Source organism: Trichomycterus rosablanca, chromosome 13 (assembly GCF_030014385.1).
Source record: "Trichomycterus rosablanca isolate fTriRos1 chromosome 13, fTriRos1.hap1, whole genome shotgun sequence".
In the NCBI taxonomy this organism is placed as follows: Eukaryota; Metazoa; Chordata; class Actinopteri; order Siluriformes; family Trichomycteridae; genus Trichomycterus; species Trichomycterus rosablanca.
Window position 1 is genome coordinate 8,046,267 of NC_086000.1, and position 26,109 is coordinate 8,072,375.

The following is a 26,109-nucleotide window of genomic DNA, read 5'->3' on the forward strand; positions in this document are numbered from 1 at the left end:
GAACACCACAGACGTTCAACAGTAGTTTCCGGCCTAGCCCTACACAGACTTGGTGTTCTGTTTAAACAGATAAAGAATTCTGTCACTAATTCTGTCAGTTTTGTCAGTTAACAAAGCAGCAATAACTCGGACAGGACAGCAATCCATTGTGTGGCCACCTCCAACCAGACATAGCCATTCATGTCTGTGTATAATACAATGCAGTATCTGTATTCAATCTATTATACAGTACTTTTTTAGTAACGGGGTGGCACAATGGCTCAGCTGGTAGTGTTGGGACAGCCCAGCAACATGGGTACTGCGGACCTGGGTTTGATTTTATGTCTATGGTGTTTCACATGCGCTTTTCATTTCTGCATGGCTATTCTCCTTGCACTTCAGTTTACTTCCAAAGAACTGGATTGGCTGCTTTTAATTGCCCCCTGAAGTGTGTGAGAACTCTGCTGTACCACACGTCATTTGCCAAGTGTCTTCTTTTTGGTTCCCTTTATTATTGTACCAACCTGTTCAGTGTATATTTATACCTGTCCATTATCCTTGACAAACTGTTGCACTGTATAACATGCAGTACCAAGAGATCTTTCAGTAGCTTGTAAGCAGTGTCTTGTTTCTAATTTGTTTGCTGTGTTTTCTAGCCTTAACTGTACACATCCTGTCTGCCTGTTCACTGACTTAGGCCATGGATTATGACAACAAGTTGTTTATTAGCTGTAATAAACACTATGCAAAGTCTGTCTTCCTGCCTGTGCCCAGTGTTTCTGACTGGTGCAGGGCTCGTTACTACTCAGACTAGACTAAAGCAGTAATTGAAAATTAATTGAGGTGAAATACTTTGCCACTTAAAAATAATCTACCATACTTTTAACATTATTTTAGATGTTAATGTGAACAGAGGCTTTTTTTCCCTACAGTGCTCCAAACAAGGATGGGCAGTTGTTTTGGCCATTGTTTAGTGCAGGGTGTTTCAAACTTTTTTTAAGCGGCCCACATTTTTGTCCATGATCTTTACCACGACCCAGGCAACAAACAATGCATCAAAATGAAACACAAAACGAAATATAGTTAATAAAAATAGTGGCAATCTGGTCCCACTGTGGTTTATAAGATGTAACATAAAGCCTCCACAAGGGGTTTTCGTGTACAAGTTCAATTTTGGTTAAAAGAAGAGTTCGAAATCTGGAAATCTCTATTGAAATAACCACCCCCATGCCTTTTTGTGAGAGCAGACAGGTTGACATCTCTACCCTGCTCTTGCTTGACTTGAACTTCATAATTTTGCAGTCAGCTGAGGCCAGTGCCCTACAACATGAATAATACAGTGCTTGTCTCGTCCGGGGCACCTATGCCCACCAAAAGGTAAGCACTCTTCCACTATCTGCTCGAGTCTGATGCGCTAAATAAACTTGATTTGTATTCTGTTGGGTGTGTAATTTAAAAATAGACAACTAGGATGCTTGTCGAAGGCACAGTTACAGAAATAGGGCTATATGTTCACTCGCCAATGGCAGATAAAGCACCTCAGTCTCTGCTTTTTGCTGTCTGGCAGAACTCAAGGTGAAGGTGAGATAAAAGGATGAGAACCTTATCTTGGAAATTGAGTTAGTCATGTTGTCTGCTTCAGCGGTTTTCTCTCCCTCGTCTCAGGGCAGGCACTTGTATTGTCAGTCTGTTAGCGCTGAGATGAATGGTAATAATGATTTAACAATTTAATTGCAGTAATGTAATGTAAAGTGGATATGATTATTACACTGCATTACACAGTCATGTCATCCTGAGTACATTAGAATTTAGGACATACCCATTTCTGAAAAAGTGAACCTTTTGAAACTAGCTAGAATTTGCCAGAATTGTCTAAACAATTATATGCACATACATTCCACATAAACGAATAACACACAAACAATAGTATTTTTTTAAGTTCAAGCTGGAAAAAGTTAGTGAAACATTTGAAAAACCTGTAGTTTCCCAGACTTATTGAAGTATACTTCACAGTACACTTTTAGTAACCACTTGGTCATGAGCGTATACTGTTTTATCCTGTTTTTTATTTATTTTTTTGCATCCGCCCCAATATTCCTCCCAATCTAGTCCTATCCAATCACCCTATTGCATTACGCTTCTTCTCTACTGATGTTAATCTCCACCCTGGTTGAGGAGAGCCGTGACTATCACACGCCTCCTCCGACACGTGTGCAGTAGCCGACTGCAACTTTTCACCTGCACAAGGCGAGTTTACAGTGTATCACAAAAGTGAGTACACCCCTCACATTTCTGCAGATATTTAAGTATATCTTTTCATGGGACAACACTGACAAAATGACACTTTGACACAATGAAAAGTAGTCTGTGTGCAGCTTATATAACAGTGTAAATTTATTCTTCCCTCAAAATAACTCAATATACAGCCATTAATGTCTAAACCACCGGCAACAAAAGTGAGTACACCCCTAAGAGACTACACCCCTAAATGTCCAAATTGAGCACTGCTTGTCATTTTCCCTCCAAAATGTCATGTGATTTGTTAGTGTTACTAGGTCTCAGGTGTGCATAGGGAGCAGGTGTGTTCAATTTAGTAGTACAGCTCTCACACTCTCTCATACTGGTCACTGAAAGTTCCAACATGGCACCTCATGGCAAAGAACTCTCTGAGGATCTTAAAAGACGAATTGTTGCGCTACATAAAGATGGCCAAGGCTACAAGAAGATTGCCAACACCCTGAAACTGAGCTGCAGCACAGTGGCCAAGATCATCCAGCATTTTAAAAGAGCAGGGTCCACTCAGAACAGACCTCGCGTTGGTCGTCCAAAGAAGCTGAGTGCACGTGCTCAGCGTCACATCCAACTGCTGTCTTTGAAAGATAGGCGCAGGAGTGCTGTCAGCATTGCTGCAGAGATTGAAAAGGTGGGGGGTCAGCCTGTCAGTGCTCAGACCATACGCCGCACACTACATCAAATTGGTCTGCATGGCTGTCACCCCAGAAGGAAGCCTCTTCTGAAGTCTCTACACAAGAAAGCCCGCAAACAGTTTGCTGAAGACATGTCAACAAAGGACATGGATTACTGGAACCATGTCCTATGGTCTGATGAGACCAAGATTAATTTGTTTGGTTCAGATGGTCTCAAGCATGTGTGGCGGCAATCAGGTGAGGAGTACAAAGATAAGTGTGTCATGCCTACAGTCAAGCATGGTGGTGGGAATGCCATGGTCTGGGGCTGCACGAGTGCAGCAGGTGTTGGGGAGTTACATTTCATTGAGGGACACATGAACTCCAATATGTACTGTAAAATACTGAAGCAGAGCATGATCCCCTCCCTCCGGAAACTGGGTCGCAGGGCAGTGTTCCAGCATGATAATGACCCCAAACACACCTCTAAGACGACCACTGCTTTATTGAAGAGGCTGAGGGTAAAGGTGATGGACTAGCCAAGCATGTCTCCAGACCTAAACCCAATAGAACATCTTTGGGGCATCCTCAAGCGGAAGGTGGAGGAGCGCAAAGTCTCGAATATCCGCCAGCTCCGTGATGTCGTCATGGAGGAGTGGAAAAGCATTCCAGTGGCAACCTGTGAAGCTCTGGTAAACTCCATGCCCAGGAAAGTTAAGGCAGTTCTGGGAAATAATGGTGGCCACACAAAATATTGACACTTCAGGAACTTTCACTAAGGGGTGTACTCACTTTTGTTGCCGGTGGTTTAGACATTAATGGCTGTATATTGAATTATTTTGAGGGAAGAATAAATTTACACTGTTATATAAGCTGCACACAGACTACTTTTCATTGTGTCAAAGTGTCATTTTGTCAGTGTTGTCCCATGAAAAGATATACTTAAATATCTGCAGAAATGTGAGGGGTGTACTCACTTTTGTGATACACTGTATATGTAGATCAGCTTTGTGTACAGCGAGACACACCCTGATACCCATTATCCCTTGATTCTGTGCGGGCACCATCAATCAGCCAGCAGAGGTCATGATTGCCTCAGTTATGAGGTCCTGTCTTGTCCGGCACCCTTCCCTAAACAACAGGCAACCGTTGCTCATATAGGCGCCCAGCCTTCCGGATGGTGTGCTAGCGTGTTTTACTGCTGCGCCACCTGAGTGCCATTATTGCTTTTTTATATTGTATTGCATAGGTTGTAATAGAGAAAATATATAAATAAATAAATGTGCTATTGCCTAAAACAGAAAAAAATAGTTTGCATCACCTACATGTCAGATCGGTTGATCAATTCTGTTAGTCAGTTTAACTTTTTTTGGCTTCTACAGTTAGCCCATTAATTTCACATTTGCTTGGTTGGTGCAGCACTTGAATACGCTAGCCTACTGCCTTCGAGGCTTGACTCTTGAATTGAGACTTGGGAGTGCAACAGTCCTGGCCGGGCTCTCAGCAGAATTTCCCATTCAGTATTCTGCTGACTCTGAACACTCAGTATTTCTGCTTTTAATAATAACAGAACACATTAGGCAGACTAGTTTACTATTGCGTCTTGGCTTGTTTGATGGTGACTGACTGGTGTTTCCATGAGTGTTAAGCATGAAGTGAATTAAATATAGATATAGGTATATATAGGTAGCTTAAATCTGGCACTCTGGCAGCACCCTTTAAAGCAGAAAAACAAATGCACCGTGGTAAATTGTACCAGTTGCATTGGTCATTAACATCTGTTCTACCAGTTATTAAATTCATTTTTTCATTTTGTGTTTGTGTCATTCTTTAAAATGTAAAGTGTCGTGGCTGCATGTTACCTGCTTGGACCCAATGTGATTTTTTTATACTTAAAAAAGGGTAGAAAAAATTGCTCATATGTATGCATTGCTAAAAATAACTTAGCATGCACTAAGACAAAAGGAATGATTTGGGTTTTTGGAACATTTTACCCGTTGCATTCACTTCATTGTAAATACTACACTATACATGTATAATACCTATACTAATGGGTTTAAAGCTGATGGGACCTGTTTTTCTCTCACACACACACACACCCCCTCCCCACACCCAGTTAATGTTGCACATTCAAATTAGCCAGTGCATGCGGCGGCAAATGTGCCATAGTGCCCTCAAGGCTCAGCTGGTACTCTAATTTGCCGTTCTGTTGCTGTTAGACCCGACAATGTAGCCTCTGAGTCATACTCTGTATGGGTGAGTGCGAGGTCAGCTGTTGGCCGTGGTTTGGGCCAGGGGGCGGCTGGCATAAAATGTACAATTATTTTTCATAAAATTGTAGATCCTCTGTTGTTTAGTGGAGGTTGCCAAAAATAAATTGCTTTCATTTAGACGGAGTAAAGGTTGTAGAGACGTAAGACAGCTCGTCGCTGTTCCAATCTGATTAGGTTTAGGATGTGTACCATATATGGAAAATAATTAGAAAAGGGAGGAATGGGGAAAAGTAGACAGACTATAAAGAGTACTTAGACACAGCAGTCGAGTCCACTACCATGGAGACCAAGGCACAAGTCGTAGCAGTGCCACTGGACTTGTCAGGCAATTAACAGACACATTTACTTCCCTGCTGCTGCAACAGTGACCCAGACAAGTGGGGAAGGAACACAAAGCACATAGTGTGGTCCTCTGTATGTGTAGGGCTCTCTGTAAGAATCAGTCAAAAGAACCATTTGGTTGCTTTTTCTCAGCACGAAGGGGCATAGTTTATGCACCAGAGGAATTGCAATGGGGAATTAAAGACACAAAGTTGGTTAAATTAGGCAACTTTTTTGGTGGGTAGTGGTAAAACATGCTAGCACACCAGAGCTGACATCTCAAACTCGTCGGTTAGAATCTCAGCTCTGCTACCCGGCAGGCTGAGCGCCTAAACGAACAACAATTGGCCTGTAGGGAAGGGTGCCGGAGGGGATTCCTCCTAACTGATGCATTTACGACCCCTGCCGGCTGATTGATGGTGCCTGCACAGAGACGGGGGATGATGTGTGATCAGGGTGTGTCTCTCCATACACAAAGCTGATCCACATATGAACTCGCCTCAGGTGAAAAGATGCAGTCGGCTACTGCACACGTGTCAGAAGGGGGCGTGTGTTAGTCTCGGCTCTCCTCAGTCAGAGTGAAGGTCAACATCAGTAGAGAGGAAGCGTAATGCAATATGTAATGCTTTAGTATAAAGTGTATAAATAACAATATATTTTGCAGATACCAGCGTTTATTACAGCTTTCACATATAAAGATCTGTGTGGATAATTGAATATTACAGTAATTACTACAGTACTTCACTGTGATATTTAGTTTGTTTTATTGTGATACACCAATAACTTTTGTTTTTTCAGTAATACAGTGTAGTGCTTTAAAGAGTCATGAATTGTTTATCATACATCAAATTACCATCAACTTACAGTCAGTTTATACTGTAAACATTTAACTGTGCTACACATGTGGTGAGTTCTGATTAAGTTAAAGTAATGCTGGAGTATTTTTGTACCTTCTTTTAAATAATTATATATTTCCTTGATATTCCTGAATATGGCTTGAAGGCAGTGGCACTGACTAAATTGTTTAAGATGTTGAGATGAGAATGACAAGAATAGACAAGGTAAAAAATGAGTTTATTAGCAGAACAGCCTAGGTAGGATGTTTTGGAGACAAAGTAAAGGAGGTGAGATTGAGATGGTTTGAGGAGGGATGAGAGATATATATCGGGAGAAGGATGCTAAGGATGAAGCAGACAGGAGGAGAAGAGAAGGGCCAAAGAGGAGGTTTATGGATGCTGTGAGGGGAGACATGCAGGTGGTTGGGGTGACAGAGGAGAATGCTCAGGACAGGGCAAGATAGAGATTAATGATCCACTGAGATTATCAATAATGCAAAAGAAGAAACAAAAAAAAGATTTGTAGATGAGAGACCAACCACAACCCCCTAGTTTTTGACAAAACGTATTTGTTTTTAAAACGTTGTGCAAAAAAATGAAATGTAATTTCTTTGTCTTTCTGTCTGTAATAAAGTGTGTAATAGTGTGGCTTTGTGCAGGTGTGCCATGTCGGATGGAAAAGTGAGCCTTTGTGCTGATGCTGCACCCCTAGCATCTCCCCTAAACACTCACCGGCTCTCAAGGGCAAATGACACTGCATAAAATTTATAATCAGCTTGTTCATACCCAGCCTTGCTGCCAGAGAATAAATAACCTCGTTGGTTTGTGCTAAATGAGGATTTAATTTAGTGTAAGAAGGTACCAACCTTGCAACATGTTGGAAAAGGGGTTGGTGTTTGCCACTAGGTCAACAAAGTTTCTTTATTATTTGTTAAATATAGGATTATTATAAGGCAGATGCTATTTGCACCCTGGTGTAAGCAGCAAAGTGTACAATTTACACCCTGGTGTAAACAGCAATTTATACTATTTACACCCAGGTGTAAATATCACAAGATTACAAATAATTTCACTATTTTTTATATTATTTTCAGATTGTATAATATTTTCAGACTGTATTATTTACATTATACATTATCTACACCCAGGTGTAAAATAGCAATATATAATGACATGCCAAAAGTCTTGGTACAGGAACTATATCATGTTAGGTACCCCCTTTAGCCTGGCAGCAGGCATTGGTTCCACAAGTGGACGGAAATATCTGGAGGGGTGTTGACCCGTGCCATCTGGATACCCACCCACAGGTCAGTGGTATTTGTAGGTGCAGGATCTCTGGTCCCTCTATGACATATTCCCAGTACATGTGACACTGGATTAAGGAATGTTAAATGTCCCACCCGTCTGGTACCCACAATATTGCCTCACTCAAACGCCAATAATTTGCATCGCCTTGCCATGAGCACCAGTGGTCAGCCTTACTCACAAGATAATACTTCACAACTTATACAGATATGGGCATTTCCAAGCCGTCCCCAGATAACGCCACTTCATGATCAATTTACTGCTATCCCTTGACCTTTAGCATGTCCATGTATAGTGTTTATATATTGTTGGTAGACATGCACAGTTGAGTTTGTTTGCTCTTTTTCTTTTTGGGGTACGAATAGCTGTACTGTGTGGGGAATGCTATGTGTACCCGGGTGCAAATAGACACTCCGTTATTATAAATGAGTAAATTAATGTCTTTTTTTGTCATATATACATATACAGATGTACAGTACAATAAAAAGTTTTTCTTCGCATATTCCAGCTTGTCTGGAAGCTGGGGTCAGAGCGCAGGGTCAGCCATTGTACGGCGCCCCTGGAGCTGAGAAGGTTAAGGACCTTGCTCAAGGACCCCCAGCTGTATGGCAGAGCTGGGATTCAAACTCTCAACCTTTAGTCGATAGCTCAAAGCTCTACCTATTAACCTACCACTGTACCAACTATAGGATTTGCATTGTATGTTAAATAATTGTGGGATGTGGGGTCATTTAAGGTCACTCTGTTATAGGCATGCACACACATACTTTGCTTAATATAGCGGAAGCATTAATTACATCATCTGCTCCTGTCATACAAGTAATCCTATAGCATGAGTCGTTCTGTCCACCTTGCTCAGCATCCTGCACTATACTGCATTAATGTTTTAACCGCTGACATGATCTACTCAGAGATAAAACTAACGATAATCTAATCACTCCAAAACTGCAGTGGAGGACTATCCTACTGTAAACTCAGTGACTCAGGTTGTGGTTCAGGACTCTTTCAAAACAGATCTCTATCTTAATAGAGGAGTTCTGGGTGAAAGAAAGAACAAACACACATGCCTCTATTTCCTGTGGGTAAGTTTGTAATTTTGGTGATTCAGGAATTTAGGAGATGGTCAAAAGTATCTGTATTTGTGTTGTTTTGTGTAGAGATGAAACATCATGAAAATGTCTTTTTGCATTATCATTGACTTAAATGATCCTGGTTTTTGATATGCTGTTCAAATATGCTATAAGATTTACTCTGTATTTTAAATAAATACTAATTTAATAATTGCTTTTACAATTTATTACAACAGGTGTAATAAATCAGTTACATAAATGACTTTGCAGCAACAGCTTAGGAAAGACTTGTTCCTGTTCCAGCATGACTATGCCATTGTGCACAAAACGAGGTCTATAAAGACATGACTCTAGCTGCCTGAACAGAACCCTAACATCTTCCCAATAAACAGCTTTGGAATGAACTGGAACATCAGTTGAGGCTTTCTTGACCAAGAACTGTTCTCAGCCATACAAATGCTGTCACACTAAATGGGCACAAATTCCCACAGATATACTTTAAAATCTTGTGAGATACGTACTATCAAGAGTGGCTGTTGTTATAGCTGAAAAGATCACATAAAGGTCGCTATTATAATACCATTGGGTTTTGATATGGGATCTCCAACAAGCTCATGGTCAGATGTCCAAATACTTTTGGCCATATAGTGTAGTGTGCTAGGAGCACTGGTACTAACACTGGCGCTGGTTGCCCTAATTTACTAAAGCATACATTAATTCTTGAATGTTTTGCAGGTTTGCCTAAATAATTGGTTAGTTTAAGGTCAATGGAAATAAATCATTTAGGTGCTACAGAGTAAAAGTCATACTGAGAGTGTTGATTGCATTTCTTAATTAAAACCAAGTGTTAATTCAATACTCTGTGGAGCACTCATTACACAATGGCTGCAGTTAGTGTTTAGAGAATGAGACTGTTAAAGCATTTAAAAAGTCAATAACATATTATTTTTACACATAATGCTTGTCCTGTCTTCATTCTAAAATTGAATGCTGTTTTTGCCTGCTGAAACAAATGCAGTACCTGCCATTTTCAGTAAAAAAATACTTTATTTAGGTCATCTTTTCCACATTTGTGGAGGCTCCACTGAATAATGTAGATATAGAATGTATTTTTACTTACACACGTACAATAATTGACATTTACTTTAGACCTAGGTAGTCTATACTTAAATTGATCTTATGACATTTTAACAAATAATGAGAACAATATTGATATGCATATTCTACATAGAGTTTTTTCTGATGTGTACTTTAAACCACTCCATGTGTTAAGAGCTGATTTCAAGTTTATGCTGTCAATCCCAATCCTGGTGGGTTAAAAATTAATTAATTAATAATAATAATAATAATAATTGGCTTGTCCTGTTGATGGCGGTCAGGGGATAATGGGTAGCGGTGCACTATTCTCTGTGCATAATACAGATCCCCATATGAACATGCCTGGTGCAGGTAAAAAGAAGTGATCGGCTACTGCACAAGTGTCGGAGAGGGCATATAATAATTATGGCTTTTCTCAGTCAGCAGTGGAGGTCTGTAGCAGTAGTGGTGAAATACGATGGGTTTATAGAATATAACTAGGTTGAGAGAAAATTTTGGGAAGGGGGAATGCATAAAAAACTCATGGTTTTCAAAATTGAAAAGAACAAAACCCAGTCAGTCCTAAAGTCTGTCCCAGTGTTGAACAGCATTGGTTGTCAGAGGTGAATTACCTTAGCTGGTGGGAATGAAATGGTGCTTTTATTCTCACTGGAATTCATTGAATTGGATGGGTTTTGTTTATTAAGACAGCTAGCAGTGTCTAAACTTTAAGATCAAGCTGCCAATGTTGGGACCTTGACCTTACCCTTACCCCTTGGTTGCTTACATTGTGTCTCTTCCAATCTTATGTCACTTTAGATAGAAAGGGCCTGCAAATGCATAACAGTTAAAGTGGACTGTTTATAGTTAAATTGAATCAATCCATCACTTTGATTTATTAATTGTGGCTACACCTATACATAATACTATGTTTTAAATATGTGTTACAGGCTTAATTAGAGCACAATCAGTGCTGTTGACACTACTCTGATCACCACTATTAATATACCATTTACTGTGTAGAACGCTCCCTCCTGCTGTATAACAGTACACTGTTTACTTCCAGGACTTTAAAGTATGGTTAATGTTATTATTAAAATCATTGATTAATAATTATTGGGGTTAATAGTAATAAGCTTATCTCTACTTCAATTCTGAGCTGATTTTTTGAGGTAATGCAGCTCCCTGGAAAAAGTACAAGTTCACTAAGTGCACTTGGCATCTCTTTTTGCCTCCTTCTGTTTGGGTAGCGCAACACTGGAGAGTCCCAGCAGGCTGGATGAGGAGCACCGTCTTATTGCTCGCTACGCTGCCCGTCTAGCAGCCGAAGCCAGCAATTCCACAGTAAGTATGCATCAATGCACACCTCTGCACAGTGAAGGATTTTTATTGCACTCCCAACTGTGCAAGTTATTTACTCATAACAAAAGAAATAACTTGAAGTTTATTTTAAAGCCACATTTATTCTCCCAGGGTTCAGTTGCGCAATTGCTTTGCTATTTTAGCCCATGTGACCGCATAACCCCTCTCCTGGTGTGTTGATTTAACTGCTTGTTTTATGTCCCATTTTTTGACTCCTGTAATAATTGTATTTTTCAGCAATGCCCTCCGACTGACCTAGGCTTTAACTTTGATGCCAACAAGCAGCAGAGGCAGCTCATCGCCGAGCTAGAGAACAAAAACAGGTGACTTTTTTTATAGTTAGTTTTTATAGTAAGCAACTTAGCTTTTTATGTTTCTGTAATTATATCATAAATAATGTTTAATGACTGCTGTAATAACTTATCATTTATATAAGTATAAATATCAATTATGTAGCATGGGCCCAGGACAAGCATACTGATGCCAACGTGATTAATGTGTTATTATTGTGTAAAATATAACCTCAGGGGCCAATTTATCAACCTCAGTGTATGTACACTCATTGGCCATATTAACATGAATATTGCTTTATAGTTACACTTACACTATATAGTTAACTGTATCTACACTGTTGATATATCTAACCCATCAGTGGAAAGGCGTCCCCACAGGACACACAAATAATTCGATATTACACATTGGTGAATGTGGTGCTGATACAAGTGTCTGCTGGGTAAAGTACACTGAGGCAACTCTGAAGATCAGTCAGTAAGCATCTTGTGGTCAGACATTAGTTCTATTGGATAAAATCGAATCTCAGTTCTGCTACCGGCAGGCTGAGTGCCGACATGAACAACGATTGGCCTGTTGTTCAAGGGTGGGTGTCGGAGGGGATTCCTCATTACTGATGCAATTACGACCTCTGCTGGCTGATTGATGCCACCTGCACAGAGGCGAGGGATAATGTGGACAGGGTGTGTCACTCGATACACAAAGCTGATCCACATATGAACTCACCTCGTGCGTTGGCTACTGCACATGTGTCAAAGGGGGCGTGTGTTAGTCACGGCTCTCCTTAATCAGAGTGGAGGTCAGCATCAGTATAGAGGAAACATAATTTATCACTTATGAACACTGAAAGATGTTTCAAAGATGTTTTAAATGCTATTCGTTTTTAAACATGAGGAAACTCACTCTGAGCTAACTGCTGGGCAAATTGATTTCTGCCATGTTCAATTTAAAATCAAGTGAAAACACAATTGCACTAGCTGTTAAAATTGTCAGTTGGCCAACATAGTCGCAACATAAAATAAAATGTGATAGTATAATCATAGGTGCTTTAATCTTTCTAGGTATCTGTTCGATCATGTTTGATTCATTTGGATGAACAGAATCTGATCAGTAAATTGAATCAAATTTCACAGATCTGTCACTTTACACCTACAATTCTTTATAACAGTTGGTGTTTTAAGTAAGAGCGGTAGATGTTTACAGTGTAAAAAACCCAGAAACACTGCTGCACGTTTGGGCCTCCACTTAATTACAGTTTTGCTAGTAGTAGTCCCACAATGGTCTATTGAAAGACAAGGCTTACCAATTGTGAAAAGTATTACATGGGTTACAATCAGTAACTGTATGGCTACAAAGTGTATGTACACATAGGGGAGGTGTTATAAAGCTAGTAGATTAGTTACTGAATAAGTATTCTGTAATGACCAATAGGGAGATCCTTCAGGAGATTCAGCGGCTGCGTCTGGAACATGAGCAGGCGTCTCAGCCCACACCGGAGAAAGCTCAGCAGAACCCCACACTCCTTGCAGAACTACGCCTACTCCGGTAAAGACACACACATAAATCATACCAATACATATTTTCCAAGAAACACTAAAACAAAATACATTTAGGGATTTGACTAATTGAGGTGATGTCGAAAATAATAAAGTTTTTTTGTGATTATAAAGTAATCACAACAATTCAACACAAGTCAAAATTTTTCTGACAGAAAAGTGACAGATCCTCTGCCCCTCTTTGCTCCTCATTGACTCAGCCTTTCATGGACACTGCTTTTGGCACCCCAATATTATTAGTATTATAGTTTTTTGTCTCATTTCTAGCCCTAAACTGCCCCTGTCCCAACATTTTTGGAATATGTTGCAGGCCAGAAATGCAGGAATGTATGTATATTAACAAATTAAATAAATTTGACCAGACAAGTAATGAAATATCTAAGGTTCATACCGTCTGCATTAAAATAAAAGTCATCTAAATGTAAGAAACAGTGTTTTTTATTTGCAGTCTCTATACTGTCCCAATGTTTTTGACTTGATTTGTAATGAGTGGGTGGCATGGTGGCTCAGTGGGTAGCACTTTTGGCTTACAGCAAGAAGGTCCTGGGTTCATACCCCAGGTGGAGCAGACCGGGTCCTTTCTGTGTGAAGTTTGCTTGTTCTCCCTGTGTCTACGTGGATTTCCTTTAGGAGCACCAGTTTCCTCCCACAGTCCAAAGACGTGCAAGTAAGGTGAACTGGAGATACAAAATTGTCCATGACTATATTTGACCATAAAGACTTACACTGATGAATCATGTGTAACCAGTAACTACCTGCTCTGTTATTAATGTAACCAAAGTATGTGAAACATGACGTTAAAATGCTAATAAAATAAAAATTTATAAATAAATAAACTTGTAATAGGTACATCTAAGTAAATGCTACCCTCCCCACTTTGTCGATAGTAACTACTAAATGCTGGGTTGTTTTTATGTAAAGAAAAGTGCTACTTATTGCTGCTATACTAGACATTTGGTTTAATTAATTTAATAAATGTAAATGAGATTTTTCTCTTTTTGTGTATTTTTTTTTATCAGGCATAGAAAGGATGAGCTTGAAAAGCGTATGTCAGCTCTTCAGGAAAGCAGGCGTGAGCTGATGGTCCAACTGGAAGGTCTCATGAGGCTATTAAAGGTATACCTTCTTTTTATAGCGTTATTGCTGCTTTTTTTGGCCTCACATAAATGCAGCTTTCTAATAGTGCACCGTGGTCTGCTGTTCTCTCATTCTGCTCTCCCCCCTCCGCTCTCTGTCCTGAATGGCTTTTCTCTCACTGCACTTTTTTCTCTGCTGACTGACAGGATGAAGAGCAGAAGGCCGTAAGTGTTCCTGGATTTAGTCTTTTAAATGAGGGCTAATTCATAGAGCTTAATAGCGGTGCTGTTTCTTAGAAGTATACAGAAATAAGGTAACATTGTAGAAGGACGAAAAGCAAAAAAGATCCACTACCATTTCATTGACCCAGTTTGAGTTCCTATTTTGGCATGGTGTCTAGACTTACAGTAGTAAGCACTTCTTACCAATTAACATGCAGTAAAAAAATTCTCTACACATGTACCTTCTTTAAATATACTTCATTAAATGTAAATATTTATATTAATACTTGTAACTATGTGGTTGCTAACTACTAATAGCTTGCTTGGTCACAGGTAAATACATGTATCTGACTATCCATCTTCATAATATCACTGATTTATTTAAAGGCCATATTGGCTATTTTTGTATTAGATAAGACTGAGTAGTGCCAGAACTTTAAATTAAATGCATTATGTTTTATTTAATAAGAATAAAACATAATATAAATATAAAACTAAACCAGAAAACTAAACTCCATTGCCTGCCTTCCTTCAGTGATAAATCAGCACCGTATAATTTAGACCACTACACCTTTAAACCTTTATTGTTTAAATTTGACTGTATTCCCCTGTGCATGATAAAGACACGCGGGTGTGTCATTGGTCCAGTTTTCTTTGGTTTAAGGGTAAAAAAAAAACATCAAGTATTTGTACTTTATTGTACTTAATCTAATATCAATTTCCTTAGACTTATGCTGTTAGCCAAACATGAAAATAATGATATCATATACAGTATAATATATCATATATACAGTGCTACCTTGAAACTCAACGTCAAATGGTTCTGTAGTGGCGTTGAGTTTAAAAGGTGTTGGGTTTTAAAGTATTTTTTCTATAAGGATGTATGGGAAACCTGTTAATGTGTTGCATGGTCCCATATTTTAGGCTAATGTAAATAATGGTGTTGTTTTTGATACTTTTACACTGAAAATAACACAAGTATAATATAAAAAACACTTAAATACAATTAAAAACACTTCTTAATTAAAGTTAAAGTGGAGAGAACTTATGAGCAGTAATGATTAAGAGAGGTTTAGTGTTTCTGTGTCGTTCTTTTATTACATTAAGTTACATTAAGCTTTTTTTAACTATAAGCATTTTAGACTCTCGGAAAAGCTGATTCTTACAATTTCTCAGAACCTCGAGCTGTAACACAAGTTTAAAAGTGAATATGATGATTATTCCACACAAACTCATGTTTGCATGATGTTTTACCGCACCACTTAAGCTGAGCGCTGAGCGAAGCAGCAGTCGCACACACTTAGAATTTAAGGGAGACGTTGAGTTTAAGGGTACAAATTTCTCGACAAAGGGTGTTGAGTTTCATAGATTTTGAGTTTAGGGGTGTTGAGTTAAAAGGTACCACTGAAATATCATATAAATACATCATATTTAACTATGATTTTATGAAGGTAACATTGACACAGAGTTTCCAGGATGATAATAAGCCAAACCTGGAGGATTACAAGTAGAAAAGATAAACATGTCAATATATAGCTTAATCAAAATGTTTAAATGTCAGGCGTGCAAGGAGTTCACAGCCAGCAGGCCAGCTATAATACCGACTGTTGGGATGGTAGTAGATCAATTTGCAAAATAAATTAATTACATAGCCATTCATACAAATCAAACAGGCAGAAAGAAACAGCAGCCAAATCTTAGGTCAGTTTGATCAATGTTGCCAAAATGAAATCCAAAGGTCAAATTTAAGTCCAGGGGAATACACAGAAAGGTCAACAGAGATGTCACTATTAAAAATGGACTGACAAAATATCGTGCACACTTAGGTCTCTAGATAGAGCAGATAGTCTGAGACTTGTCTGAGGTGTGCATAATTTGTTGGTCAAACCAGCTAAAATTTAGTTGACACCACCTTCCAGTGGTCAATTGTGTCATTGTTGTGGAACTGTGTCTTGGAACCTTGTTACCTTTAAATAAGGGTAAAACAGTATAAAACTCTCCTCTTCAGGAAGGTATCCTAGTATTCTCTCGCTCAGGGCAGACAGGCCCATGTGTATTCCTGCCAAATATCAGAGACCTGCTTGCCTTTCATTTGTGCTAACCACCACACTTCTAATGTGACTGCAGTCTGGCTGGCCATCTGCTGTCTGGCAGTGCGCCACTGCCACTGGATTCTGCTCCAGTCCATTGGATACATTGCCCCTTTTCTTTAGCGCCCCTATCTGCCTGACTATTCTTCCAACGGCACACATACGGCTCTCTGTGAGTGTCAGGCGAAATAAGCTGAACAGAGAGTCTATATCAGTGGAACAGGTTTGAAATGTAGTGCAGATCAAATATCTGTAAATGTGTTATTACTTCTTTTATGAAATGCTATCAAACACAGACACTATTAACAGCACTGTGTGTAGGAAGAGTAGGGTTGCCGCTGAACCAGAGCCAGGACTGCTTTCTGTACCCTCTTAGAGGTTTAACTGGCTTTTTCTGCTGCAGGTTGGGGGCTCGCCCCACTCCTCACCTAGCCACAGCGCCAGCTGCACCATGCCGATGCCTATACGATCCACATCTGCCGGCTCCACACCCACTCACACACCGCAGGACTGCCTGGCCGGGGTCAGCGACGACGTACTAGATGCCTTTTCTCAGGGTGAGACAACGCTGTTATACACATACTAGGCATGATGGGTGCATCACTTCAGCCGCCTCTCTTCTTACCCTGATGCGCCCATCACTCTGGAACAGGGTAAATCTGGACTCATCAGACCACATGACCTTCTGCCATTGCTCCAGAGTCCAATCGTTATGCTCCCTAGCAAATTGAAGCCGTTTTTGCCGGTTAGCCTCACTGACAAGTGGTTCTTTAGGCTACACAGCTGTTTAGTCCCAATCCCTTGAGTTCCCTTCGCATTGTGCGTGTGGAAATGCTCTTACTTTCACTATTAAACATATCCCTGAGTTCTACTGGAGTTTTTCTACCATTTGATTTCACCAAACGTTTAAGTGATCGCCGATCACGATCATTCAAGATTTTTTTTTTACCACATTCCTTCCTCGAAGATGATGTTTCCCCACTGTAGTTCCACTTTTTAATAATGCGTTGGACAGTTCTTAACCCGATTTTAGTAGTTTCAGCAATCTCCTTAGATATTTTCTCTGCTTGATGCATGCCAATAATTTGACCCTTCTGAAACAGATTAACATCTTTTCCACGACCACAGGATGTCTTTCGACATGAGAAGCTACTCACTTCATCAGTTAGGGTTAAATAACTTGTTGCCAGCTGAAACATAATGACCCATGCAGTAATTATCCAATGGGAGGCTCTTACCTATTTGCTTAGTTAAATCCAGGTGGTGACCTTTTTTTTGGCCAGGCAATGTTGCTCAGCCAAAACATTACAACCATTCTTTGTACTTTTGTTATCTAAATAAAGGTTTAGGAGAATTACCAATCACAGAATCACAAAAGGTCCTATGTTTTTCTGAAATTGGGTTTGTAGTTTTTATTATTGTAGTTGTTATAAATCATACAGATTGGTCGTGCCAAACATTTACCAAAGAAAATATTTAAATCAAAGTGTCAGTCTGGCAATAAAGTCACTGTTTTCATTACAGTATTATTTATAGTTTATAAAAACAATATTTTTACTCTTTTCAGGTGTACCTAGAAATCTCCGTAATGATCTTTTGGTGGCAGCAGACTCAATAACGAACACAATGTCATCACTGGTTAAAGAGCTTCACTCAGGTACTGCAACTGTTTGTGACAGGTTTCTTAGAAAATACAAACATGGGGTCTGTTTATAAGAGCTTATCCCAGTCCTAGTGTCAAATATTCTTACACTGTACTTACAGTACATAATTGTAAAATTAATAATATTTCATTTTACAGTTGATGATGGTCTGGATGATGAGGAGGTGAACATGCGTAACGGAAGGGATAAAGGTAAACTATCTTTCTCATTGTCCATATCACATTTTTTACTCTCGTAGTTTCAGTCAAGCATCAACATCCTCTTCGTTATAAATCAGAATCATCTTCCTTATTTACAGGAAGTTGCCATAAATTAAAATATTTATATTCAGCCAAAGCTACATATTAATTTTAATATGATATTGTACGGTGATGGATGTATGAGTTTGAGAAGACTTCACAATGAAAGAAGGCTAACAAAAAAAGTTGTTCAGTGGGGTTATGGTCATTTACCCAAGCAATGTTTCCTGTGTCACTGGCTGCCACACAATACCAAAGCATAATAGATAAACCCATGCTTAACTGTTGGCGAGATGTAGTTCATACTTTTGGGATGCCTGTCCTTCTGATGTCAGATGCTTCTGTTTTCATGAAGATCATGTTATCCAAGCATAATTCCCATGTCAGCTAAACTTTCCTGTAGGTTTGTTGCAGTTATATGGGGATTTTGCCTTGTTTATCTGCTTTACTACTCCCTTTCTTGATGAAATTTGGGACATGGGAAATTGTGAGCTGAAGGTGTTAAGACATTATTTCACAGCCCCTGTTTGAGGCTTCATTTAATATTTGGCCCTCTTTTCCAATTATTAGTCAGCAGATTAGAGGCACTTTATTGAGTGTTAGTACAGAGTGTGAGGATTAATTGTCAATTAATTAGTAATGAGTTTACAAATAAAAGGTTGTCCAAAATGTAACTTTTTCATCAGAAATAAATTATGTTAATGAAATTATTGAAGCATTTTTCACAAATTTGTTAATCTGTAATGTGTGTGTGTATTCATATATGTGTATGTGTGTATGTATACACTGATCAGCCATAACATTAAAACCACCTCCTTGTTTCTACACTCACTGTCCATTTTATCAGCTCCACTTACCATATAGAAGCACTTTGTAGTTCTACAATTACTGACTGTAGTCCATCTGTTTCTCTGCATGCTTTGTTAGCACCCTTTCATGCTGTTCTTCAATGGTCAGGACCCCCACAGGACCACCACAGAGCAGGTATTATTTAGGTGGTGGATCATTTTCAGCACTGAAGTGACACTGACACTGGTCTAGAAGACGACCAACTCAAACAGCAGCAATAGATGAGCGATCGTCTCTGACTTTACATCTACAAGGTGAACCAACTACGTAGGAGTGTCTAATAGAGTGGACAGTGAGTGGTATTTAAAAACTCCAGCAGCACTGCTGTGTCTTATCCACTCATACCAGCACAACACACACTAACACACCACCACCATGTCAGTGTCACTGCAGTGCTGAGAATGATTCACCACCTAAATAATACCTAATGTGGTGGTCCTGTGGGGGTCCTGACCATTGTAGAACAGCATGAAAGGGGGCTAACAAAGTATGAAGAGAAACAGATGGACAACAGTCAGTAACTGTAGAACTGCAAAGTGCTTCTATATGGTAAGTGGAGCTGAAAACATGAACAGTGTGTGTAGAAACAAGGAGGTGGTTTTAATGTTATGGCTGATCAGTGTATATACTTTTTTTTTTTTTTTCCAAACATACATATACACTATATATGGCTACAAGCTATATGCTTTATGCTATACGTATATATCATAAGTATGTATAAGCTTTATGCATATAAGTATGTGTATGTATATATACAGTGTATCACAAAAGTGAGTACACCCCTCACATTTCTGCAAATATTTCATTATATCTTTTCATGGGACAACACTATAGACATGAAACTTGGATATAACTTAGAGTAGTCAGTGTACAGCTTGTATAGCAGTGTAGATTTACTGTCTTCTGAAAATAACTCAACACACAGCCATTAATGTCTAAATAGCTGGCAACATAAGTGAGTACACCCCACAGTGAACATGTCCAAATTGTGCCCAAATGTGTCGTTGTCCCTCCCTGGTGTCATGTGTCAAGGTCCCAGGTGTAAATGGGGAGCAGGGCTGTTAAATTTGGTGTTTTGGGTACAATTCTCTCATACTGGCCACTGGATATTCAACATGGCACCTCATGGCAAAGAACTCTCTGAGGATGTGAGAAATAGAATTGTTGCTCTCCACAAAGATGGCCTGGGCTATAAGAAGATTGCTAACACCCTGAAACTGAGCTACAGCATGGTGGCCAAGGTCATACAGCGGTTTTCCAGGACAGGTTCCACTCGGAACAGGCTTCGCCAGGGTCGACCAAAGAAGTTGAGTCCACGTGTTCGGCGTCATATCCAGAGGTTGGCTTTAAAAAATAGACACATGAGTGCTGCCAGCATTGCTGCAGAGGTTGAAGACGTGGGAGGTCAGCCTGTCAGTGCTCAGACCATACGCCGCACACTGCATCAACTCGGTCTGCATGGTCGTCATCCCAGAAGGAAGCTGACGCACAAGAAAGCCCGCAAACAGTTTGTTGAAGACAAGCAGTCCAAGAACATGGATTACTGGAATGCCCTGTGGTCTGACGAGACCAAGATAAACTTGTTTGGCTCAGATGGTGTCCAGCATGTGTGGCGGCGCCCTGGTGAGAAGTACCAAGACAACTGTATCTTGCCTACAGTCAAGCATGGTGGTGGTAGCATCATGGTCTTGGGCTGCATGAGTGTTGCTGGCACTGGGGAGCTGCGGTTCATTGAGGGAAACATGAATTCCAACATGTACTGTGACATTCTGAAACAGAGCATGATCCCCTCCCTTCGAAAACTGGGCCTCATGGCAGTTTTCCAACAGGATAACGACCCCAAACACAACCTCCAAGATGACAACTGCCTTGCTGAGGAAGCTGAAGGTAAAGGTGATGGACTAAACCCAATCGAGCACCTGTGGCGCATCCTCAAGTGGAAGGTGGAGGAGTTCAAGGTGTCTAACATCCACCAGCTCCGTGATGTCATCATGGAGGAGTGGAAGAGGATTCCAGTAGCAACCTGTGCAGCTCTGGTGAATTCCATGCCCAGGAGGGTTAAGGCAGTGCTGGATAATAATGGTGGTCACACAAAATATTGACACTTTGGGCACAATTTGGACATGTTCACTGTGGGGTGTACTCACTTATGTTGCCAGCCATTTAGACATTAATGGCTGTGTGTTGAGTTATTTTCAGAAGACAGTAAATCTACACTGCTATACAAGTTGTACACTGACTACTCTAAGTTATATCCAAGTTTCATGTCTATAGTGTTGTCCCATGAAAAGATATAATAAAATATTTGCAGAAATGTGAGGGGTGTACTCACTTTTGTGATACACTGTATATATATATATATATATATAGTACTTTCTTAGCCCTTTAATAAAGCACATATGTTCCTTTTAAAAATGCATTTTAAATACATTACACGTGTTTGTGTATTTTAACGAAATGCTACTGAATACAGTAAGAACAGAGTAATCAGTGCTATAAATACTATATTCAGTAATCATAAATACTATATTACCCAGCCCTGCATATAGTATTAGCAAAATTAAGTTTTCGACTTGAAAACTACATCAGCTATAATACCATGTAATGGAAGATCTCTGTTATTAAGCTTCCAGGTCATTCACATCCATTCAAGGGTTAGTGCATGAGATGTGTTTTAGCTTTCCTTTCTGTCTGTCTTCTAGCTGAGTCTGAATAAAAGAGTATGGAATATTACATGTAAGTACGACTAATAAAAACACCTGATCGTTGTACTTTCTGCACACACATTCGACTCAGCAAAGCCTGAGTCTAGAATGTTCTTGCACAGAAATCACTCCCAACCTCTAACCTTAGTCTGTGTTTTGTCCAGTGTCAGCACAGAGGCATTATGGGAACAGGCACTCCACCCCCTCATTCTAGATGTCCGGACGGCGAGAAGCAACAACAGCGAAGCCCTTCCTGGTATTAGAACATAGAGTAATGCATGCTCTTCCCAGCCAGGTTTCACTATGTGAAACGAACACTTCATCACATTTTACTGAGAGCAAGCTGTATCTACCTACTAAGGAGAATATAAATATATAAATATATAGCGCTAAATGTCAATCTGTACAAAGCTGTTGTAATTATGTAACAATCTCATTATGCCTGCAAAGGAATGGCTTACTTGTGCTTCGTCACATCAAACTTTATGGATTACCAGTCTCAGAAACGGTCACACTGTGTAGTCGGTGTTAACACTGAAAACCTAGCTGCAGCTTTCTCCTTATGTGTCCTCCTCAGATTAAAATGTTGTAGTATTAGTGCTCATTTTGTGTTGATTAAGTTTTGCATGAAGTTTAAATTTGGACCAGTCGAATTTGGAGGAGTCTTTGGTTTGCATGTGGAATTTATTTTGGGTTGAAGGACTGCTTCTCAAAGCCACTCCAGTCATGTTCTTTAAAACTGCTGCTAGTCCAGTCAAACCATGATAAAGCACCAGGTCTAAGCTGTCCTACAGAGCCAGGTGTTTGTCAGAGATCATTATCAAAATTCTACGTTTAACCAGTTTTTCTATGTTGGTTTTAGTTGAATTGATTATTTTACACCAAATAAAATGCAGTAGATGGTCAAAAGTATTTCCTGCAAATTCCTGCATACAGACACATATCTGGTTGCAAAATCAGAAGGTTTCTTGGATGCTTAACCTACCTTTTTCCCAAACCATGCCATAAAATATACAGAATAGATAGACTTGGCATTCCTATTATGTATGGTAGATCAAAACACACAAATCAGTAAATAGAGAGTTAAAAATACAATTATCATTACTGCTTGCTTGTGATACTTTGCTTACTAAAGCAACAGATTTCACCTTATGTGGTTTGTGTCTAATGCTTGCTCAGGCTATGCCAGTCTAAAATTAGAAGCCTTATTAATATTAATGACTTTAAATTCTAAACCCTTTGAGTAAAATGAACTTTGAATTAGTTATGTTTTGTTTACTATAATGTCCACAAGCTAATGAACATATGCTTTTACAGATTTTTACCTTCATTATATGTGTAATATGCAAAAGCTATTGCTGTATTTATTTCGTTTTTTTATTTGTTGTTTTTATTTAATTTAATTTAGTGTAACGTCATCATGTAAGTATTTTGTTGTACTAGATGCTTTCTTACTCTAGATATTTACTTGAGTGATTATTTTCAAAAGTAACAGTATTTTAACTTTGGTAACTTTTTGTTACTCTACACAGTAGGAAAGATGCAGTACAGTTAAAAAGTATAAATCAGTCTATAACAGAATGATGTATAATACAAATATAATGAATATAAAGAATATATTCTGTTTAAGCGCAGAATTCTTCCAGTGGATTTTTATTTCACAGTAATGTTTTGAACAAGTGCACTGGAGCTCAGGGACTACAGAGAAGTGGCAAAGCTACAAAATAAAAGTGCAGAATTAACGTCAGTCCAACAAGGGTCGCTGATCAAAGGTTAACATATACCATAAAAACTTTATGGATAAAGGGAATAACTGTGCTACTGCAGAGGTTTATTCTCCTACTGTCTAGAAAGGAGACAAGTTAATGAGCATACAATAGGGTGGATAATTTATTGGCAAGCCTAAACAAAGATAAGTTAAAATAATAGGGGAATAAATAGATAGAATTCTTTGATTATTTTAAAATTATATTGATATGATATTTTTTGATAAACAGTATTATTTAAACATTTTTTTTGTTTATATTTATACATACATATTTCATAGTTCATCACATCAATCACTGGTACAGTTGAAAGTCATGTTTGTAAATTTGAAGTGGATATATTCACTGGAAGCACAAAGGAAAACCAACACAAAATTGGTTAAATACTTTTTTCTTTATATACATATACTGTAGGTTTTGGGTTGCTAATAATTTACAGTATAGCAATTTACCAGTAAAAATTTGAAAATGATATTGTACTTGAATAATAAAAGGATTCAGGTCCATCAGTTTGATTCATTAGAATATTATGGGATATATACTATAGATATGTCTGTTCTCTCTGTCCAGAGTTTGGTTACAATTGAAGAGTGTTTAATTATTTTACAATGTATAGAAGGATGGAAATAGAAATCTTTCAGTTGTTAAGATTAGTTAAGTGCTCTAAATCAATATTTCTCAACTGGTGGGTCAATTGATCATTATAGGTGTAATCAGGTGTCTGTTTAGGTAGGTTTATAAAGAATATAGCTGTTAAAATACCTTTAAATATCTTTAAATTGCCTGCATCAAATGAAGTTTGTCAATTAATGATCATTAATGTGAATGGGTTGTTAAATCAATGCCTTTAGCCTTTTAAAATTCTTCACTTTCTTCAAAGTTTGAATTCTGCAAAGCCATAATGTTTTATTCAAATACAATGAACTATTGAATTTAACCACATCTTTGGCCCAGGTAAAATTTGGGTCCAGCAAAAAACAGTTAAGAATTACTGCTCTGTTTTGAATCCTGGTAATATAAAGTGTAAAATGTTAACATTATTTAACTGACCACTTAGTGGGAGTTTTTAGGTGGGCTATCAGACAATTTATTAAATCCACTTTTTACATTTAATCGCTGTATTTCTACATAAAAGCTTGTAGCTTGTAGTTCTGCTTCAATTCTGTCTAATGCATTTTATGAAAAGTAAGTTTTAATTTAATTTTTAACACTGTGTAAGCTGAAATGTCTGTCTGGTAAGCATGGCTGGATATTATTTTGTTAAACATTTGTGTCTCATTTGATGACAGTTGATCATTATGCTTCAAGTATTATCATTTTTAAAAGGAAATTTATTTCTATTGCTGATAAAAATGACCATCATATAAGAAAAGCTGTCTGTTTTTGTCTTTAAAAATCACATCTCAAAACAATAACTCATTTGCTTTGTAATTGTTAATGTATGTACAAATCCAACCAAATCATGCTTGAATGGTGGATAGGAATGATCATGAGCTATCATTTGCTAAAAATATGAATGCTATGTTACGATGTAGGTGTGCCTAGATGTACTGTATAAAGTGCTCTATAAATAAAAAAATATTCTGCACATGCGCTAATCAGCGCTTAGATAGGAGTTCTAGTATGTGACTTTGTAGGAATGCTTTTATTTATCTGTGGGAAAACTTCTTGTTCTACCTTTACATTTGTGCCAAACTGTTTGCCAACTTTAGTGCGTCTTTATGTCTTCGTTCTGTGTGTTTGTGTTTAATCAGCTTATGATTATGAATTTACTGAACAAGTTCACTAACAGCATAAACCCTGACATTAACTTTGAGGTCAAATAACGCTGTACTATTCTTCCACAGGCTTTTAAAATGGATCTGTAGTGTCATACTGACTGGACATATTAATGCTTTAATCATTCTATTCTGTTCAATCTACATGATTTATTTGTAAGACCTGAAGTTCTTACCTGATACGAGATTCACTTGGTAAATTCATTTTACATTTCAGTGCTTTGCTGCTTCATTTAAAGTTTATTGCAATGTTAAGACTTGATTTTAAATGTTAAATTCATGATTTATGTCTAATATATGTCTTTTTTGTAAATGATTAAAGCTGAAATACATGAAAAGCATGTTTGTGTGTATGTGTGCATTTAATTCTATAGCTAAAATAATTCCTTTTTATACTGACAATGATTGAACTTTTATTTTATTTTTTTATTTTTTATGTATTTTTATTTGAGCATCCCCCCCCCTTAATTTTCATCCAATCTTATCTCCCAGTCTTTACCCATTCTTATCTCTCTCTAATTGCTGCCACCACACCCATTCAAGGAGGGCAAAGGCTGTCACACGCCAGCTCTGACCGTTTTTTTTCACCTGCTAGGGGCGGGGTCTGGCAGTAGTGCGTATGGAGACCACCCTCGTGCAGTCACCTCAACTGGTCAGCAGAGGTTGTAGAATTGACAAGGAACTCTGTTTCAGCCATTGCGTTACAACTACTTGGCAGCAACGCTACCAACAAAACTTTACCAA

General features: G+C 38.6%; 1 protein-coding gene across 5 annotated transcripts in view; it reads left to right on the top strand.

Moving 5' to 3' along the window:
• Positions 1-25,673, top strand: part of dtnbb (dystrobrevin, beta b) — a 53,380-nt gene extending 27,707 nt beyond the window's left edge. For 2 of the 5 annotated variants that reach the window (XM_063008043.1, XM_063008045.1), the window contains exons 11-19: positions 11,018-11,111; positions 11,367-11,452; positions 12,852-12,965; positions 13,996-14,092; positions 14,260-14,277; positions 16,768-16,921; positions 17,932-18,021; positions 18,166-18,219; positions 21,986-22,714. In XM_063008043.1, coding sequence (XP_062864113.1) covers positions 11,018-11,111; positions 11,367-11,452; positions 12,852-12,965; positions 13,996-14,092; positions 14,260-14,277; positions 16,768-16,921; positions 17,932-18,021; positions 18,166-18,219; positions 21,986-22,035 — 757 coding nt within the window. In that variant the 3' untranslated portion in view covers positions 22,036-22,714. Of the gene's footprint in view, positions 1-11,017; positions 11,112-11,366; positions 11,453-12,851; positions 12,966-13,995; positions 14,093-14,259; positions 14,278-16,767; positions 16,922-17,931; positions 18,022-18,165; positions 18,220-21,818; positions 21,853-21,985; positions 22,715-25,434 lie in introns of those variants that run through there. The other 3 variants (XM_063008044.1, XM_063008047.1, XM_063008046.1) reach the window with 3 other exon arrangements.
• The last annotated feature ends 436 nt before the right edge of the window (positions 25,674-26,109 follow it).